Source organism: Penicillium cinerascens (genome assembly GCF_028974065.1).
Source record: "Penicillium cinerascens strain IBT 15544 chromosome Unknown contig_24_segment0_segment0, whole genome shotgun sequence".
NCBI lineage: Eukaryota > Fungi > Ascomycota > Eurotiomycetes > Eurotiales > Aspergillaceae > Penicillium > Penicillium cinerascens.
Window position 1 is genome coordinate 3,269,070 of NW_026695290.1, and position 17,818 is coordinate 3,286,887.

Below are 17,818 nucleotides of genomic sequence, written 5' to 3' on the forward strand. Positions count from 1 at the left end.
AGTCGTGATGCTAATGCAGGTTTTTAAATTGAAAATATGCAAGTGCCGTGCTGGTGAAAGCAGGTCTCTCTCTATTGGGATGCCAAGGGGAGCCACCTAGGACAGGGTGAGCAGAAAAGCCAAAATATTCCCGTGGGCAAAGACCAAATGTCTGCCAAAAAGCACGATTTTGCTTCTAGTCGATGCTGTTTCTTTTGTATACCGTTCTTGTAATAGTCCAGATGCTGAAGATTCAAGCCTGAACAGGTTCAGCCAGGGGTCAACAACCTGATTTTCGAAGGCTTCTTGGTTCCTTGTCCAACAATTCATGGGGCGAGGTTTGTTCTGCGCTACAAGTCGCAACGCTTTCCAATTGCATGCAAATCTCTTGGTCTCACAGCTCAAGGTCCTGGGCGAGGCCCGATGCGCAATGGTAAATAATGGCGGGATGTTCACCAATGGGCCAAGAGCCCAAAGGAAACAAGCAGTCCAAGTAACTGCGCGAGTCCCCTTCGTGCCAGGGGACTGATAGGATGCCAGGATCATCGATGGCCAAAAATGTCGATGTGCTCAGCTCCCTCATCCTCCTCCTCACCGTCTTCCTCTGATTCCGAAGAATCCGAGGATCCAGCATCGTCGTCTTCCTCTTCAGCCTCCGAAGCTCCTTCGGTGAGTGCCGTCTCACCTGCGAGGAACCCGTAGCGACCTCGGAATTTCTTGCTCAAGAAATTCAATGCGCCATAATCACCGGTTTTGTTATCTTGAGATGTACCCCCGAAAAAGGGCAAGGATGATGGTTTCTCTGACTCGCGTTCAGTCGGGAGGCCGAAATAATTGCTGACCACGGGTGAGATAGCACGGCCATGGGTCATATTGTAAGACACAAATTGTCGGTCGGAACCAGCGGCCACTGGGACGCTGAGTTGAGATTGGGTCGCTTGGCTAGCACTGAGATGCAGCGATGCCAATGATGCCGTTGGTTCTCCATTTACGTTTAAGGACGATGATCGCGGCCGAGATGAGAGATCACTGACGCCTTCCTCCTCAAGCACTGCAGATACGTCACCGTGCAAAACTCTCATCTGAGCTGTATTATAAGACTCGCACCTGTATATGTGTTAGCTTCCTCGTTCGTCTTGTTTGTCGTAGATACTTACAAATCACACTTCAAGCCCAGCCAATGGTACTTGACCACGGATTTGGCGCCACAGTCGTTGCAATAAATCAGGCCCTTTGTGTCTGTGAATTCTTCAGGCATAGGTTGACTTTCAATGGTGCGATCCAGATTCCTGAATGTCGATTCCATGTTGGTGATGGTCTTGCTGCAGATAGGACAACGGAAGGAGGTTTTCGAATATTCAGACAAGCATCTGTGATGCAGACTATGGCCACATCGCATCACAACCACGGTCTCCGGTGAAGTGAACATGTATTCGCCACAGATGGGACAGTCGCACTGCGTAGATCGTTCAATACAGCGGTGAGTGTCCTCGATCGAGATAGGTAGGCATACAGAGCATGTCTAGACAATGTCAGTATCACATCAGTATCACACAAAACACCATAACTGGAAGAATCACCATACCTTGCAGTGGAAAAAGTCCTTGCCAAGTCCCAGGCCGATCCGACAAATACCACAGTCATTGCAATGGTAAATGCTCTTCTTTCCGTCATTGTCCCAGAGCTTGCAAATTTCACAGTAATATTGAGCAGTCTGCACTCCACACTTTCTACAGTCATGCGCTGCGGGTTGGGGATGGCCGCATAACATACAAAGCATGTTCTCAGTGTCTCGGCGAATAAGATGATGGTCCTCGACTTCGTCATGGCAAAAGCGGCAAGTGTACCACATTTTGCAAGTAAAGCACTGGAGTTTGACATTCCTTCGGTAGTGCTGACAGCCAAGAGAGGTCTCCTCCAATTCTTCCGTGTCCGGATCTTCTTCGCCCGTCTCTTCACCCGTCTCAGCCACCAACTCAGGCTCCACCTTTGGGACATATGTGGGTTGTAAATCCTCGGGAGTGAGCATGAACTGATTTTCGTACTGAGAAATAGAGGCCGCTACTGTCGGGCTCAGCGGAGCGAGATTTGGCGAGTGTTTCCTTCCAAGGGTTGGTGGGCTTCCAGGTTGGGCCAGCCTCGAAGGGTCAAGCGTGGGGGACATTGCCGCGGAAAGGCTCGGAGAAAGAATTCGAGAAGAGTTGTAGCTTGCTGTCATTAGGTCATGAACCATCCGTGCTTTCTCGTCGTTGCCGAGATCCAGCTCTCGAATGGCATGAATCTTGTTTCTTAGCCAGCCCATCCCATCATCAGCCGGGAGAGACATGTGGCTCGCTTCATCTATATTCAATGCATTGTTTGGTGGTCGTCCAGCTCCTTCGCTTCTCAACTGCGAGTTGTTGCCCGGCGGTCCGGGTGACTCGGTATGACCAGATCCTGGGTTCTCTGGGCTACGTGTATCGATACCCACACCAGCCGTGCGTACAATGTTGGATGTGTGTCGGTTGGTCGCCGTGGTGTCACCGGATAAAGAGCCATTCTGAGGCATTATACGAACGCCCTCCGGCTCTGAAGTTCGGCCATCCATATCTTTGGGCAGGACTGTGAAGAAAGGAGGAGCAGGCAAAGACCCTGCATTTCCGCTGGTCGATTCCAAATCACCACTATCTTGGCCAGATTCTGAAACAATGGGATCTGGGCGGTCACCGGTTGGAGGTTTTGTTTGGCTTTGAGGGGACTCCGGTTCGCTGTCCTGGGGGCAGCGGGGAGGGCGAGAGGGTCGAGTGCGAATTCCAAGCTCAGTCAACAGTGATAATATTAAGCTGCTCATGGAGGGCCAAGGTGGATCACATCGAATGCAATCACCAACCTTGTAAAAGTTGGAAGACGAGGCGGTTTTGGCATTTTGGCATGTGACGTCCGATCCGTCACATGACGGTGATCGACGCGCTTACCAAAGTATCGCAAAGTATCGAAGTATGGGATTTGGAACAAATACTACAATCGACGAACACTTGGGAGTCCAATTTTTACTGTCTTTCTGTCATCTATTAAAATAAATAAATGACCTAGATATTCCACTTTTGACCAGTTCTGCGCGCCAGGTCGCAGCCCTGCAGCAGGTCTGTTTAATCCCCCACAGTTCCATTCTTGGGGACAGCTGGGACAGCGCGAATTCACCAAGTGCTTCACGATGAGAACTAACATGGATGATTCGTCGTGAGTTCTGTGTTGCTCTTTGCCTGCTGAGAGTACAATGCGAGGATGACAACAGACTCGGTATGAATCATCGTACAAGGCCGTGTCCAGATGACCAGATGCGAGTGGGGAGAGGGTAGACGGGATTCCAAGACGGGCGAGATTCGGTGGCCAGATTCCCTTTCAAGAGAGGTGCCTCCTCGCCCCATTGTATGTTTATGCCCAAAAAGAAGTACTGACGCCCAACGCAGGATCGTGGTGTGGCGAATCGGATCGGCAGCAGGTCCCTCACTTCAGACACGTCCCTAGACTCTCGTTGAGACGCTCGAGAGTCGAATTATAATGGCCGTAGGCGCTTTTACGAAATTGGGTCTCTAGTCTGCCAAGTCCCAGGGCCCGTAGCCTGCCGCCAAGTCAGAGACAGCCTTCACCCCCAAAGTGTGGGGAGCACTTACATGCGCGACTCTTTAGCAATGACGGGCAGTTCCCAGTACCTAGCGAACAATAGGTTCTTGACAATTTTGTGTTCGAAGCCTGTAGCATCCGCGGCACGCTCGAGGAAGCGAAGGGTGTTGGCGATTCTCGACGGGTCAAACTCGTCGCGCGGAGCGGTGCGAAAGGAGGTCCGCAAGGTCGTAAGCAGGACATGGCGACCGGGAGTCGCATACCTGATGGTTCTCAGCCCCTGTCGGTAGAGGTGACGGTATGCATGAACGACGGCCTGGTCAGCCAGACTCCTCGAAGCGCTCATGTTGGTTGCAGGAAGGGGACGAGATGATTGATTCGAGGATCACCGGCCTCAGGCAGCGCTAGCCCAATCGGGACAGGTGACTTTGGGCCGCAACTTGCAACTTTCATCCTGCTGTATCCCCCACCTCATAAATTCCCTCCCCTTTGGGTTAATTCTGGCTTCAACTTGGGAGACGTGTCGTCCAGCGACGTGACCCTTGCTGTGACGCGTGGGGTCCCCCGGTCTTTTCACTTCGGTGATTTTATGCACTGACCGCCCCATCCTCTCACAATATCATCCGGCAACCCAGCGTCCAGAAATATGTGTTGAAATTTCACCGTCGGGTTTGTGTCAAGAGCTCAAGAAGAATGGCCCGAGTCGTCAGGAGAGCTGCGTCGGCTTCGGCCAGGCGCGCTCCTAGTCGGGCCGTTCAGAGGAGAGCTCGGAAACACAAGGTCATTATGGAGTCTGTCACTCAGGAGAAAAAGAAACTTCGAACTGTGGTTAGTGTGCGGAAAGTTTGACCTTACAGAAGAGTGCTTGACGATCAGGTCAGATTTCTTTCGAGGCTCGAGCACCCAGTGGCTATACCTTCATCCCCGCGGGAAATCCACTTCTCACGTCTACATGTAAAGAGCGGTGCCGCAGAGAGGGGCTTCCAATCCATGCGGTCTCGGTAAGATGGGCTTCTTTCTCAGTCCGAACACTGCTCATATCTAGCAGACAACCCCCCATGCCAACACCCATAACCTGTCCCAACACGTTCATCGGATAGGGTTTCATTTTCCGAGTACCGTGGTTGCAGCCGCCTGTTCAGAACTGGGTCTGTATCTCACGAGTTCAGGGAAGGCGGTGCCTTTTCACACCCTTGGCAGTCTAGACAACCCCCCACCAGTGGACTCCGAGGTTTCCCAACTCACCATTAACACGGAGGCGAGAGATGCCATTAAAGACTTGTTCCCAAATATTCCGCAGGATGATTTGTACCAGATTATAAAAACTGCGTTTCAAAAGGTAAGTGCCTTGACATATCCCGAAGGGCAAAGTTGAAAGATCGAGGATGCCTGATATCTATTCCAGGGTCAGCGGAAAGTCGGCACGGCATCTGGGTTGCCTTTGGCTCGCAGAGCGCAATTGGCGGTGGTCGCGCATATCCGACATATCTACACTGATTATGACCGTCTTTTGAAGCAGAAGTCGTTCCACGAAGCAAGGTCAGCGGTTGAGCAAACTACTCTGACAAAGGTCATCCAATGGCGTGGAGATGATGAAAATGGCCAGACCGTCCTTGAGGATGTTTTCCGCGAAGTGATTGTCATATCCGACGATGAAGATAGCGAGACAGAAGATGAAGTGGGGACTCGAGACCAGAGTGTGGACGTTCTATCCAGCAGTACCCGGATTCAGGATGTTCAAACCCAGCCGGTCAATGTCGGGGTTCCTACAAACGCAGACCTTGCGAGGGAGCTCTCTGAAGAGGCTCCGCCTGGTTTCCGGTTTGTTGCCAGGATGCCGGCCAAGAAGGCCATCGACCGTCGAGGTTTCAACAGGTATCAAGCGTGGAATCGGGCCTTGCATCGTTTCCGTGCCGAAGCACAAGGCACTGAGCAGGTCCGCCTCGGTGACGCCCCGGCTGAACAGCAAAGCCCACGCAACGCGAAGCGATCCGCTGCTGCGCAAGAATTATCAGACCCAGTCAGGCGCCGGGACGCCGCTCCCCAGCCCATGGAATTTGTCTCTAGAGCCGATCCAGGTCTCATACAGGTCAATCGCCCAGTACAGCGAATACCTGGCGTTCCCTCAACGGATAAACCGAGCAGCAACGGTCATCATGTAGGTACTCAGGAAAGACAGCCTCCTTTGGAAACTCATCGTGCATTTCCTCGATACGGGCCTGGTGGAAGGCCATTCCCACTAACCACAAAACAGCCACCTGAAGTGCGTCCTTTCGAGCAGAATCTTCGTCCAAGTGGGAACATGGTCTACTCCCAGGGTACATCTCATGCCGAGCTGGGTCCCAATTCTCAGGCCGAAAGGTTTCCTCTCCCGACTAATGGCAGAGCGGATGCACCTGTCTTTGTTAGCGGACTCAAGGAGCCTCAGCAGATTAGCGAGACCCAAGTTGGATCCCGACCCGGATTCCCCTTTTCTTATCATTCCAGACCAGGAGCCATTCCACAGGACCTTGCTTTGCCCTCGATTGAAAATCCTTGGCCTCTGGAAAAGCGGCTTGTGGATGGCCGACTAGAGCAGCTGACGAAGAGGATGTCGCTTCGTTCCGTAACCCCAGTTCATCTTCAGGGAGATTCCTCCAAGCATGGCAATGCTGGGCCACCAGGCAGTCCCGATGACTCGACTGTCAAAAGAAGGCGCATAGCACAGTATGCCCCTGGTGCAGACTCACACCCCGATAACTGGAACGCAAGGCCCAATGGGATCCCCGTCTCTCAAGGATTGAGCCCAAGAGGACAATATCGCCGCGAGGAACTCGTACTAGAGCATCGCTCGCAGGACGTGCCTTCTCTTCGACGAGACTATCTCCCACGAGTGGAACAGCCTCCAGTTGTAGGATACTCGCGAGAAAGAAGGCCAGTTCCTCTTGCTGCCGTGCCTGCCAGCCAGGATGTGAGGCCACCAGTGATCCGGATGCATACTATCGATCCTCATCAGCACACCTCCACGCATCACCTTCCACAGGCGCTTTCTGGCCCAAATGGCAGTTATACTGCAGGCGACCGCCCATTGAGGGTTGCACTGGAAAAATCCCGTCCTGAGATTCGTCCTATCTACTATTCTGATCGTAGCCCCCGCATGGATCGAGCCCGACCCTCAACGCTTGAAGAGCCATACACCCCCATTTGGAAGACCTATGCTGATGGCGATCGTCCTTTCCATGAGGCTCCTCCCGGCGGGAAACAATACGCCGATGGCTTTGTTCGCCACGTTGATATTCGCGAGGTCCGTCCGGTCGAGTATTTGATTCAGCGTCCGAGACCCCAGCCCACACGTCCGGGAGAGAATCTCAGCCAGCCCGCCAAGATGAGGATCCCTGATCACTATAATACCATGAACAAGTCCCATGTCCGGGCTTCGTCGGAGCAGTGTCAGCCCCCGAGTCCACGGGTAGTGACCCGAATATCTCACGATCAGCTCTCCCGTCGTCCCGAGGCTATATCTGGAAGCCACAAGCCTCATGGGTCTCCTCGCCAAAGACGCCCTGCTAGCGGGTTGGGCACCACGCGGTAAGCCCATTCTACAACTAGACCAACCAGCTCATTATGCGCACAAGCCTTTGGATCGTATGCCCCTGGAAACTAACAATCTCACGCACAGCCGGGTTCATGATCCCCGATCTTTTCAAATGGCCGAACAGAACCGTCCGGTTTATGTCCAACAAGTCGAATCGCAACCGCCGCAGCACACCGTTCTAGACGGACGACATGTGGTCATTGTTGATTGAAGGGGAAGGGGCTCGCGGCGTTAAAGGGGATTTGTTTTGTCTTCGGGATCTCATCTGCATTCGTTCCACGCGCAGTTCTCCATGATACCCTTCTATATCCTTAGAGCGCCTGAATTTCATGGAACTCTAATTCAAATGGAGTTGTCTGAAGGATGTTCCCCCAGAATATGGGTTTATCAACCCATTTTCAATCGTCTTAAAAACTAACTCGTAGCTTTACAAAAGTCCATCGTATGTGAATCACCGTCATGGTCTTAACCATCCGCCCTTGTCTTACGCAGTAAACAGCGAGGTATGATCTGCTGGATAAGTGAAGATACGCAAATCTATATTGTGCTTAGAACACGGTGTCAGGCAAGTCTAAGAAATTTGCAAGTACGGGTCCATTTATGGGCCTCCAGCCTCGACAGAAATTATTTCCCCCCCCGGGCGTCGAACCGTCGAACGCCTCGGCACTTCAAACACTCATTGTCTGCCCATCAGCCTCGCCGCTGTTCACTTGCTTGCCAGTCTTCTTGATCGTGGCCAGCACGGTATCATAGGGAACGGTCGACTCGGTGGTCACGAGCGCAGTCTGGGATTCGAGGTTGACGTCGAAGGACTTGACGCCTGCGTAGTTGTTTAGCAAGATACAACCTAGTGAGCGCAGTGCTACGTACCCTCCAGACGCTTCAGGACACGCTCAATGGCGCCGGAGCAACCGCCGCAGCTCATAGACACGTTGAACTTGTACTGATGGTCTGACATGGTGAGTGAAATTGGGGAGTTAAGAGCCGCGGGGCTGCGGGGAGAAAAAGGCGGGAAAGAAAAAAAATGGATTTTGCCACGACGTAAGGGGAGACCGATTAGCAGAAGTGAGGAAAACAGCAGCGCTGGCTTTGGTTATATCGGGTACGAGCTGAAACTAGTGCATTTGTCATGCGTTTCATCCCTTTCATCTGAGCGATTTCCGCGATTGGCCGACGAGTGGGTTCTGCTGTACCAGCACGCCATATACTGTGGTACAACTTGATTTTGTGCCTCTAGAACCCAGCGGCGCGTCTCTTTTTCTTGCCCTTGCTGCTCTTCTTGGCTTCCCGTGCTCCAAATTGCCCTCGTTCTACCTGGGTCATCGGCACCTCGTCCACCGTGGGTTGGCTGCTTGGGATGGGCATCAGCGGCTGGTCGGGTTGACTGCCCCAGCTTCGAATCATGGGTGCGACCGGAGGCGGCGGCAGGGATGAGGCTTCCGGTGCAGGTGTAAGCTGCGATCTCTTCTTGCGCACCCGGTGCCTGGGGGTCCTCGACCCCGTCCGGTTCCCTTCTTCGTCGAGCAGCCGCGAGGTCTTCTGCCATTCATAGGTGGCCGGGTCAACGCCCATCTGCCAATGGGATAACAAGTTTCCTACGTTTTGAGGCATCGGACGGGGCTCCTTGAAGACTGTATATGCGGAGAGAGTGCTGTAGTTTGTGGCGGGGGCTTCTGCGGGCTTATCTTTTGCACCCGATCTTTGAGAGGTGGTCACCTGTGAAGATGACAATTGTTGACGAGAATGCTGTGACGATGGCACGGGCTCCTTTTGACTCTGTTGCGCATCGGTTGACTCAGCTTCGCGGGACTGTCTCTCTGTATTGGGTACGTTTGAAATCCGAATGAGGCGAGCGAAAAGAAGGTCAAGAGCAATGCCTCGAACAGATCTCTCTTTCAACACTCGTGTAGAATCGGGTATGCCTTCTTCGCCATGGGGGAGCAGGGCAACCCACTCGTCAACCAACTGGCTGTAGGTTTCCAGGAAATCCAACCGCGGCTCCGGCGAAATGCTCTCTAGGCCGAGGAACAGATTGGAAAACCGCAAAGGCAAGATCATGTATCGCCATCGAGCTTGTGTATCGGAGCTCTCCAGCAAAACAGTGGAAATGAGACGGGCTAGATCGTCTGCTCCCTCGTCAATATCGTTTAACAACGGCCGATCGCCGCTGATTTCCAGCCTAGGTTCCATCAGAATCAAATGATCGGATCGATCGGAGTTCATGAAGTAGACTTACATCGTTTCGCTTGCATAGAAATCATCCGACGCCCCCTCCGGGTCCTTTTCCAGGGTTTCAATGATATGGTTCAAGGTCAATTGAGTCCCTTCCGGGTCCCGTGGTTTAGTAAGGGCTGTCAAATTTGCCACTGCACGGGCGTAAACGGACGTCCAATCTATAGTCCATTGGAGATCTTGGTCCCTATTGTGCGACGGCTTTATGACAGAAACCTTGGGGGCTGCTTGACGAAGAGTGAGGCGTGAAACTGTCGATTCATCCCAGTCATCCACAACAAACTCCTCATCATTGATCTCGTCGTCGACGACCTTCCTCTCCTTCTTATGTGTGGAATGGTTTTTCGCCTGCAAAATACTGCCACTTTCGAAAGGGACATCCTCTTCGTCCCATCCCTGGTGTTTGTCTGGGCCTTCGAGCAGTGTTTCGTGAACGGCCAGGGATAGATCAGCCCAGAAGAGTTTGATCAGCGTCATATTGGGATTATAGCGCATCTTCGTCACGCGTGCAGGAGTGTGGTGAACTTGTCGAAACACGAATTTCGAGTAATGTGTGGACATATTCTCGGGAGACGAAACATCCTCTGCCCTGGGATTCTTGGGAACCTTGAGAATGAATGGATCGGGTACCGAGACAGACTCTGTCTCTGCGCCTGCGAAAAGGGGACATGGAAACCCTTGGACAAGATCGGTGAGTCGCGAGTATAGAATTATATACATATCTAGTCTAGTCAGTGTCCAATCATCCGAACGAAGAATTCAAAGCACATACCGCGATTAACCATGAGGTCGCTGATACGTAATGTCGTATCCTCATGGTCTCGAAAATGACGCCAGGTTATACGAGGACGTAGAGGTGGCCTCGTGCCATTTGGATTTAGCGGCGCTGTTGTGACATCAAACCAGAGCAGTCGAGATGTTGTAAGAATAAAAAAGTGGGAAGGATTCTGGATGCTTCGTTGCAGGTCCAAAACCCACTCGGATTGCTTTTCCATACCCATTTCGACGAAGCTGGATCTAACATCCTCGCCAACTATCTGGTAGAGCACGGTACAACGACGATCAGAAACCACTACGGTCGAGAAATCAGCAACCCACTCAATCGACATCCAGCCGTCATGTCTCGGGCGCTCAAACTGAGGCTTTTCATCCGTTGATGGTAGCGAGGCCATCGAAACTTTCCTAGCAGCGTAGGTGGATCCATGCTTCCTTTGTCGGCCCGTGATCTCCCAAACGGACCAGTTGCCCATGATATCGACAACGCCGAATTGTCGCGAGTACCACGGGTTGAAAGTCACGTCAGCCAAGGTGAATCCTCCCGTGATCTTTTCCGACAACTCCATCACGGGATTTGCATCAAGTCGGGAGTTTCGGTAGGGAAAAGAGAAAGCCTCTGTATCAGTGTCATTGACGTGCGCAGGTACGGGCTCCCGCTGAAAAATGGGTCGAAAGATCATGATCGATGTCTTCAAACGAGCAGCCATCCAAGCGGTCTTCTTTTCCACGGGCCGCGCAAAACAGATTTGCTGGATGGGGGCTCCCCGTTGTGACCATTCGGTTGTTTCCGCATCGCCAATGGATGGTACATGCAACGAGAAACCCTTATGATCTATCTCTGCAACATCATCCTTCATCATTCGAAACGAGATCGTATCACGACTTGTGCCAGTCACTACGGCTGCGATGGCCACCGGGCCCGGAATACTCGTTGAATCATCACTCGCATGGTCCAGCGCATAGCCCAAGTCAAAAAGGGTCGAGATTTGGGGGTCACAGAGTTCGGCTGCATTCGTAATAACCTTGGAGTAGGCATCGTCGTTGATAGTAGACCATTGTGAAGCAAAGTCGGGGTGCGCACTTGGAATCAGTTTGTCGTCCGCTCGTCGAGAGATTTTATGCGGCGGTTGCAGTTCAGCAGTATTACCAGCCGACGGTATCGTATTCTTTGTCACTCCAGTATATGAGATCGGGGTACAGCGGGCGAAAGAGCGGGCGAAATTCCATGTCTTGGTCTCCGGGAGATAGACAGCTCGTCCCACGTGCCCATAGTGTAGAGCACTGTCAGGATGTTCATCCATGGGATCGTGATTTGCTCCTTGCAATGTGCGCAAGATCCGGCCAGATCATATCGAGGGCTGGGATCGAAATAGTAACCGGTTGAGCGGACGGTAATTTGTCTCGATAGTGAACTTGGAGCTCAGCAATTTTTCTTGGACCGCTTATCGATAAGCCGTTGCGCCGCAACCCAAACATCGTTAATCCCCACGCGTCTCTCATTCTGCCAACCACTCCAAGTCGCGAACTTCGAGAAATTCAGCACTTGCTACCATGACTTCATCATTCGAGCCGTCACTGTCGACGAGTGGCATGCGCCCTCCTCTTGCCTCGGCGGATGCCCCGTCCATGGCCGACTCGCTGCCCAGCATCAACTTTGGATTCGAAGACCTGCGCAATCGCATGGCTCAGTTCACAGCCAAATTCGATGCATTTATCGAGCGAGGCCGCAAGCAAGTCCTGGAGGAAAGAAATCAATTCCATATCAACCTCGCCGAACTACAAGGTACGGTCCCGCGACATCATGCTCCCCCTGGATGTTGACTAATCCGAGGTTTTTAGAGGACGAACGAATGCGACAGCGAGACATTGAAATCCTCAGTCTCAAAAGCCAAACACACGATCAGACACTTCAGAAGGAGGCAGCCGAGGCCGCCGAGATGCACGCGGCCATCTCCTCCATTACGTTGGAACGTGACGCGCGACTTGCCAAACGTGACCGCCTCAAGCAGCAGATCGCAGAGACCCAAAAAGCGATTAATCAAAAGGTGGAGGCACAGAAAGCCCACGCGAAACATTTGGACGCCCAGTCTCGACTTAACTTTCCCGAGCTGGAGTTTTGGCAGGACTACCTTTGTTTACGGATTGAGGGGGCAGGCCGAGAGGATCGGTTGAAATTCGTTTACAGCCACCTGCTAGAGAAGGACTGGGAAGCCGAAGCCTGGTTCGAATTAGGAACTGCCAGCCGAGACTACGAGGTCTTCCATACGCGACCCAAAGTGGATCGGGATGCGTTAGAACGCGAGGTGGATCTGGTCAATGATGACCGAGATTTTGGGGCTTTCCTTAAGCGAATGCGCAAGTTGTTTATGGAGACGATGAACTGAAGATGACTTTGAGTTGTACGAATGTTTTCTGTTATGACATTCATGAGTTTATTAATGCACATGGAGAATCGTGTTCATTCAAATCATCATCATGTTTAACTAGACCATGAAGAGCTCCCCTAGCCACCGGTAGCCTCGCGGTAGAAGGCCACACTGCGGTTTGCACCGCCAGTTGCAAAGCCCTCTGACCTAGCGGTCTTTGGGAGCCACTTGACACTCCAGACAGCTTTTTCGGTCTCGGAGTGGGTGGCGACGCATGTTTTGGTGTCGATCGACCATACCTTCACTTTGCCGTCGAACGAGCTTTGAGAAACGTTAAAACACAATGCTTCTAGGTTGTATTTGCTTGAACTCACCTGCTGAGAAGATACTCTCCGGTGGTGCTCCAGGAAAGAGACAGGACCCATGCAGAGTGGCCAGAGAGATTGGCAATCTGTTCGCCAGAGGATGTATCATACAGCACGATCACTTTCGAGTCTCCCGCAGCTGCAAGAATCTTTCCACCGGGTGAGAAAGCCACGGCTCGTACGGGCTTCACCAAACCTAGGATGTGTTAGATATCGCAGACTTTCATGGTGGATGGTACACACCTGATAGGGAGAACGGCATCCGTCCATGTTCTGTGGTAAAGATGTAGACAGCACCATTCTCATGCCCCGTGGCAATAAATTGACCATCGGCCGACTATACATGTCAGTAGGAGCCATCGAGGGTATTACGACAGGGCTTACTAAGTCGACACAGGTGCCGAAGCTGCCTTTGGTCTCATGATCTCGTATTTGTGCGCCATCAGCCTTCAGATCCCACACGCCGATGTGGCCGTCCTGAGAGACGCCTGCAAGATACTGTCCATTCTCGGATAGAGCCACCGCCCATACATTCAGTTCGCTCAGATTGGCTGCGGGTTCTCGATTAACACAATAGCACTTCCGCGATGATCATTGACAATGTACCTGAAGCTGCCGCGTCTGCGGACCAGTAGCCATCTTGACAGGACCAGACCTTGACATCTCCTGCAAATCCAGCGCTCACGGCCCGCGTGCCACCGGCGTCGGTGACAACGTGATGGCATCCCAGAGCGTGGGCCCCATCGAGGGATTGCACCAGTGGGAAGTCTGCATCAACGGTGGAATGCACCTTGAGGGATGGGGCACCCGATGCCGAGATGACCTGCTTCTCGGTCGCGGCCAGTGAGAAAATATCGACGGGGTGCGCTGGCCCTGGTTAGCACATATCGGGTGGTTCATCACAGATCTCATCACCCACCATTGTCTGCGGAGCCCCACGCGAGATATTGTCTCGACTACCACAAGAGTTAGCTGTAGCTTCAAGCAGGTGTCCAATCCCATCTCACCATGGTGCAATTCGACCAAGATTCCTCGGGCTGCTTGGGTAGTTAAGCTGTTGCGGAGGCTGTGACGTTTGGACTCTCTGACCCGCTATAGGCGCGTACCGCCTTCGCGCCTCAGGTTTTCGGTACATTTGAGGGTTTTCAATCTACCCGCTACAAACTACTTTACTAAACAACTCAATATGATACCAATTGCAAATGTTGTTAATTCAGTCCTCTCGGACCGATAGAATACATAATTCTTTTTTGACCTTCGTAACCAGACGCCAGGTGCCATGCAGCAGATATATCCACAATCCAACCCTAGAAATACACGATGTTTATTCCCAATGGGTTTCCATCGAAGGATCCTTCTCCACATATCTCACGGGGTATTATAGCGAGAGATATTTTCTTCGTTCAATCGAGTCTCATGCGGTTTGCGCTGTCTTCCAAGAGTTCTTGATATCTGGCGGGCAGTTAGCTTGTCTATTCCGAATATTTCCGGGCGACCATCGCACACTCCAGGATATGCGCTCAAGAAAAAATGATCCAAAAAAAAGGTCATCCTCCCAGGAGCAGCATGCGGGTACAAACATACCTCTCACGCAGTGGGGGCACAGCATATGAGCCCGCTTGACCTGCCCGCAGCCGGGACACTTGTTGAGGCTCTGCACATCCTTCAGGGCCTTGCCTGCCATTTGACGGTGGCGTTTCTTCATGTGCGAGGTCTTCTTCTTGGGGACGGCGCGGAGGACGGATTCCCAGAGGTCGGCGAGGATGGGCGGAACGGTGATGGAGATAGGCAGGGTCAAGGATTGGAGGAAGCCGAGGGGAGCGAGCCGGGGCACGCGCGGCAGCGGAGCGAGCAATGATGCCATGGCGGGAGTTCGAGGGTAGACCCTAGGTTACCTTGAAAAGCACTGAAGCGTCGAGTTCGTCGTTGCCGCAAATCGTTTTGAGCCGGAGGTACGCTAGGCCTAAAGGGGAATAGCGCACCCCTGAGTTCGATAGGGAAATAACAAGTTAAGGGGCTCTCCAACACCTTCACCTGGGGAAATCTCCTGCTCTGGTCCTTTGCATCACCTCATCTCTCTCATAATGGCCGCCGCTACCACCGCTGCTTCGGCTCAGCAGCCCACCGTCTTTCCCCACAGCCATGTCGGCTTCGATAGCATTACTTCCCAGATCGAGCGGAAGCTGTTGAAGCGTGGCTTCCAGTTCAACGTCATGTGTGTTGGTATGTATACTTCGGCTTTGCTTCACTTCGTTTGGCTCAACATGACCCTGCTTTATTCTGAGACCATTGACTAACCCTCCATTGCGTGTAGGACAAACTGGCCTGGGCAAATCGACTCTCGTCAACACCATCTTCGCATCCCACCTGATCGACTCCAAGGGCCGTCTCACCCCCAATGAGCCCGTGCGCTCCACCACCGAGATTCAGACTGTTTCGCATAGTACGTGTGGCCTTGGAGAACGCTAATAGGGCGCATCAACTGACGGGTTGCCTAGTTATTGAGGAGAACGGCGTGCGTCTCCGTCTGAACATTGTGGACACACCTGGCTACGGTGACCAGGTCAACAACGACCGATGGTACGATATTCGTCCTCTCTTGTGCGCAAAACAAAAAAATGAATACAGGCTAATGACAAGTCCAGCTGGGACCCCATTGTCAAGTACATCAAGGATCAACACTCGGCCTACCTCCGCAAGGAACTCACTGCTCAGCGTGAGCGTTACATCCAAGATACCCGTATTCACTGCTGCTTGTTCTTCATCCAGCCCTCTGGCCATGCGTGAGTTCTTTTTTCCAAGCAATCTGTTCCCGAGTACCCCGCACTAACCCAATTGACTCCAATGTAGCCTCAAGCCCATCGATATTGTCGTTTTGAAGAAGCTCTCGGATGTTGTCAACGTTGTCCCCGTCATCGCCAAGGCCGATTCCCTCACCCTTGAAGAGCGTCAGGCATTCAAAGAGCGGATCAAGGAGGAGTTCTCTTTCCACAACCTGAAGATGTACCCTTACGATAATGATGAGCTCGACGATGAGGAGCGTGCCATCAATGCCCAAATCAAGGTAAGAGAATCTTTGAACACGGCCTCCGGATATGATCTGACATTCGATGCAGGATATCATTCCCTTCTCCGTTGTCGGTAGTGAGAAGACCATTGTCGTCAACGGCAAGCAGGTTCGCGGCCGCCAGAACCGCTGGGGTGTTATCAACGTCGAGGATGAGAACCACTGCGAATTTGTCTACTTGCGCAACTTCTTGACCCGCACCCACCTGCAGGACCTGGTCGAGACCACCAGCCAGATCCACTACGAGACTTTCCGTGCCAAGCAGCTTCTGGCTCTGAAGGAGAGCAGCGCCGCCGGAGGTGGTGGTCACTCGGCTGGCAGCCGGCCCATCAGCCCCTCCGCTGATCGGGAGCTCAGCCGCAACTCTCAACGCGCCGCCATGAACGGATACTGATCTCCCCGAACGCTGTTGTGACTATGTTTAGCGAAGTGAGCGTTATGATGCGCCACGATAGCAGCAAAGCAGACCCCGTGGGCCCAGGTCTCATTCATCCCGCAAAAAACTTACTGTCCCTTTCGGCGCCAGCAGGCCCTTGCAGATATCCCTTTTCCTTTGCGTTTCCCTGTCATTGTCTCCGACATTCTGTACCTCTCCCGGTCTCCTCTGGTCGGGCTTTCCTTATTGTCTAGGATTTATCTTGCCGGAAAAGGAGTGGCATCCAGCGCTCGTGCCATCTGGTCTTTTCCATGTACTTAGTTTCCTTAATTATTCCGGATGAAACTTTTATTTCTTGGATATGCTCGCTCCCACGGTAATCTCGCGGTATAAATGCTATTTTGGAAGGGCTTAGCCGCTTGGAAGGACATACATAAACACAGGGCCTTGATTATGTGGAAAGGATGCGACTATTGTGGCGCTCCAAATCGGCCACCATCCACCACCCAATCCCTCACTTCGATGTAGGCTTTCTCGAGATCGTCATTGACAACAATCCGGTCGTGGGCACCCGGCTGCTTCGCATACTCGAGCTCATTCTTTGCCTGTGCCAAGCGCTTGTTCAGGCTATCCTCGGTCTCCGTACCGCGGCCGCGCAGGCGACGCTCCAGCTCCTCAAGGGACGGTGGTGCCAGGAACAGGAAGCGAGCGTTGAGATCACTGAGCTTGACTTGCTTCACACCCTGGAAAGTTGTCAGTCGCTAGCTTCACACGTCCGTGTCAACAAGTCCCCCGCCTCCACATACCTCCATCTCGATATCAAGAACACAGATCCGCTCCTGCTCTGCAACGGTCTTCACGGCTTGTTTGCTAGTACCGTAGTGGTTGCCGCCAAACTCAGCGTGCTCTATAAAGCCATCTTTGGAAACGAGATCGAGGAAGTCGGATTTAGAGACAAAGTTGTAGGCGACTCCGTCCTGTTCACCGGGGCGAGGGGCACGAGTAGTGTCTAGGCGCATGCGCAAAGACGTTAGCTTGATTCCGGTCTGAGGACGATGGGGGGGGTTTCACCTACGCGAAACGCTGAAGCCGAAAGTATTCGGGGTCTCGGCGAAGAGCCTTTTGAGAATCGTGGATTTACCAGTGCCCGAAGGCCCTGAGATCACCACCGGGCGGAATTTCTGGACTGTAAAGGCGGGTTAGTTTACGGGTTTATCTGGGAGGGCCCCGACAGGGGGCGTTTATGGTCCTACCAGCGCTGGAGGCCATTGTCGATGCGGAATGTCTCGCGCAAATAAACGATTTAGAGAAGCAGACTGACAAATGACGCAGAGGAGAGAAGCAATTCATCGGCCAACAATGGAGAAGTTGGATGAAACCGCACAACTACGAAAACGTCGGGCAGAATGAAGGCGGTGATGCCGATACCCCGACATCGATGCTCATCTATACATACACAGCCCTCGACATAAAAATAAC

The 17,818-nt window shown here is 52.6% G+C and overlaps 10 protein-coding genes across 10 annotated transcripts; 3 read left to right on the top strand and 7 right to left on the bottom strand.

Annotated features, from left to right (window-relative positions):
• Window positions 1-491: 491 nt before the first annotated feature.
• N7498_004339 (RING finger and CHY zinc finger domain-containing protein) lies at window positions 492-2,809 on the bottom strand (the record flags this gene model as incomplete). The annotated part of the gene is made up of 3 exons (XM_058451401.1): window positions 492-1,086; window positions 1,137-1,501; window positions 1,565-2,809. 3 exons carry the CDS (start codon window positions 2,807-2,809, stop codon window positions 522-524), a joined length of 2,175 nt encoding a protein of 724 aa, XP_058310863.1. The 3' UTR covers window positions 492-521.
• Window positions 2,810-3,465: 656 nt separating this feature from the next.
• Window positions 3,466-3,928, bottom strand: N7498_004340 (uncharacterized protein; the record flags this gene model as incomplete). Its single annotated transcript, XM_058451402.1, has 2 exons — window positions 3,466-3,580; window positions 3,633-3,928. The coding sequence occupies 2 exons, from the start codon at window positions 3,926-3,928 to the stop codon at window positions 3,466-3,468; spliced, it is 411 nt and encodes a 136-aa protein (XP_058310864.1).
• Window positions 3,929-4,232: 304 nt separating this feature from the next.
• N7498_004341 (DUF2293 domain-containing protein) lies at window positions 4,233-7,394 on the top strand. The gene is made up of 5 exons (XM_058451403.1): window positions 4,233-4,410; window positions 4,464-4,583; window positions 4,631-4,921; window positions 4,988-7,149; window positions 7,241-7,394. Exons 1-5 carry the CDS (start codon window positions 4,276-4,278, stop codon window positions 7,365-7,367), a joined length of 2,835 nt encoding a protein of 944 aa, XP_058310865.1. The 5' UTR covers window positions 4,233-4,275; the 3' UTR covers window positions 7,368-7,394.
• Window positions 7,395-7,824: 430 nt separating this feature from the next.
• On the bottom strand, window positions 7,825-8,114 carry N7498_004342 (copper metallochaperone ATX1; the record flags this gene model as incomplete). The annotated part of the gene is made up of 2 exons (XM_058451404.1): window positions 7,825-7,976; window positions 8,027-8,114. 2 exons carry the CDS (start codon window positions 8,112-8,114, stop codon window positions 7,825-7,827), a joined length of 240 nt encoding a protein of 79 aa, XP_058310866.1.
• Window positions 8,115-8,389: 275 nt separating this feature from the next.
• On the bottom strand, window positions 8,390-11,466 carry N7498_004343 (uncharacterized protein; the record flags this gene model as incomplete). Its single annotated transcript, XM_058451405.1, has 3 exons — window positions 8,390-9,335; window positions 9,393-10,110; window positions 10,161-11,466. 3 exons carry the CDS (start codon window positions 11,464-11,466, stop codon window positions 8,390-8,392), a joined length of 2,970 nt encoding a protein of 989 aa, XP_058310867.1.
• Window positions 11,467-11,684: 218 nt separating this feature from the next.
• N7498_004344 (kinetochore Spc25 family protein) lies at window positions 11,685-12,549 on the top strand (the record flags this gene model as incomplete). Its single annotated transcript, XM_058451406.1, has 2 exons — window positions 11,685-11,948; window positions 12,005-12,549. The coding sequence occupies exons 1-2, from the start codon at window positions 11,717-11,719 to the stop codon at window positions 12,547-12,549; spliced, it is 777 nt and encodes a 258-aa protein (XP_058310868.1). The 5' UTR covers window positions 11,685-11,716.
• A 119-nt stretch (window positions 12,550-12,668) lies between these two features.
• Window positions 12,669-13,906, bottom strand: N7498_004345 (SKI complex subunit WD repeat protein SKI8; the record flags this gene model as incomplete). Its single annotated transcript, XM_058451407.1, has 7 exons — window positions 12,669-12,852; window positions 12,906-13,092; window positions 13,140-13,233; window positions 13,281-13,447; window positions 13,503-13,763; window positions 13,816-13,852; window positions 13,904-13,906. 7 exons carry the CDS (start codon window positions 13,904-13,906, stop codon window positions 12,669-12,671), a joined length of 933 nt encoding a protein of 310 aa, XP_058310869.1.
• Window positions 13,907-14,310: 404 nt separating this feature from the next.
• Window positions 14,311-14,760, bottom strand: N7498_004346 (mitochondrial 54S ribosomal protein bL32m; the record flags this gene model as incomplete). The annotated part of the gene is made up of 2 exons (XM_058451408.1): window positions 14,311-14,348; window positions 14,481-14,760. 2 exons carry the CDS (start codon window positions 14,758-14,760, stop codon window positions 14,311-14,313), a joined length of 318 nt encoding a protein of 105 aa, XP_058310870.1.
• Window positions 14,761-14,980: 220 nt separating this feature from the next.
• aspD (septin aspD) lies at window positions 14,981-16,357 on the top strand (the record flags this gene model as incomplete). Its single annotated transcript, XM_058451409.1, has 6 exons — window positions 14,981-15,119; window positions 15,211-15,339; window positions 15,395-15,476; window positions 15,542-15,679; window positions 15,747-15,960; window positions 16,013-16,357. 6 exons carry the CDS (start codon window positions 14,981-14,983, stop codon window positions 16,355-16,357), a joined length of 1,047 nt encoding a protein of 348 aa, XP_058310871.1.
• A 452-nt stretch (window positions 16,358-16,809) lies between these two features.
• On the bottom strand, window positions 16,810-17,608 carry N7498_004348 (guanylate kinase; the record flags this gene model as incomplete). Its single annotated transcript, XM_058451410.1, has 4 exons — window positions 16,810-17,082; window positions 17,146-17,348; window positions 17,415-17,525; window positions 17,593-17,608. 4 exons carry the CDS (start codon window positions 17,606-17,608, stop codon window positions 16,810-16,812), a joined length of 603 nt encoding a protein of 200 aa, XP_058310872.1.
• Window positions 17,609-17,818: the final 210 nt, after the last annotated feature.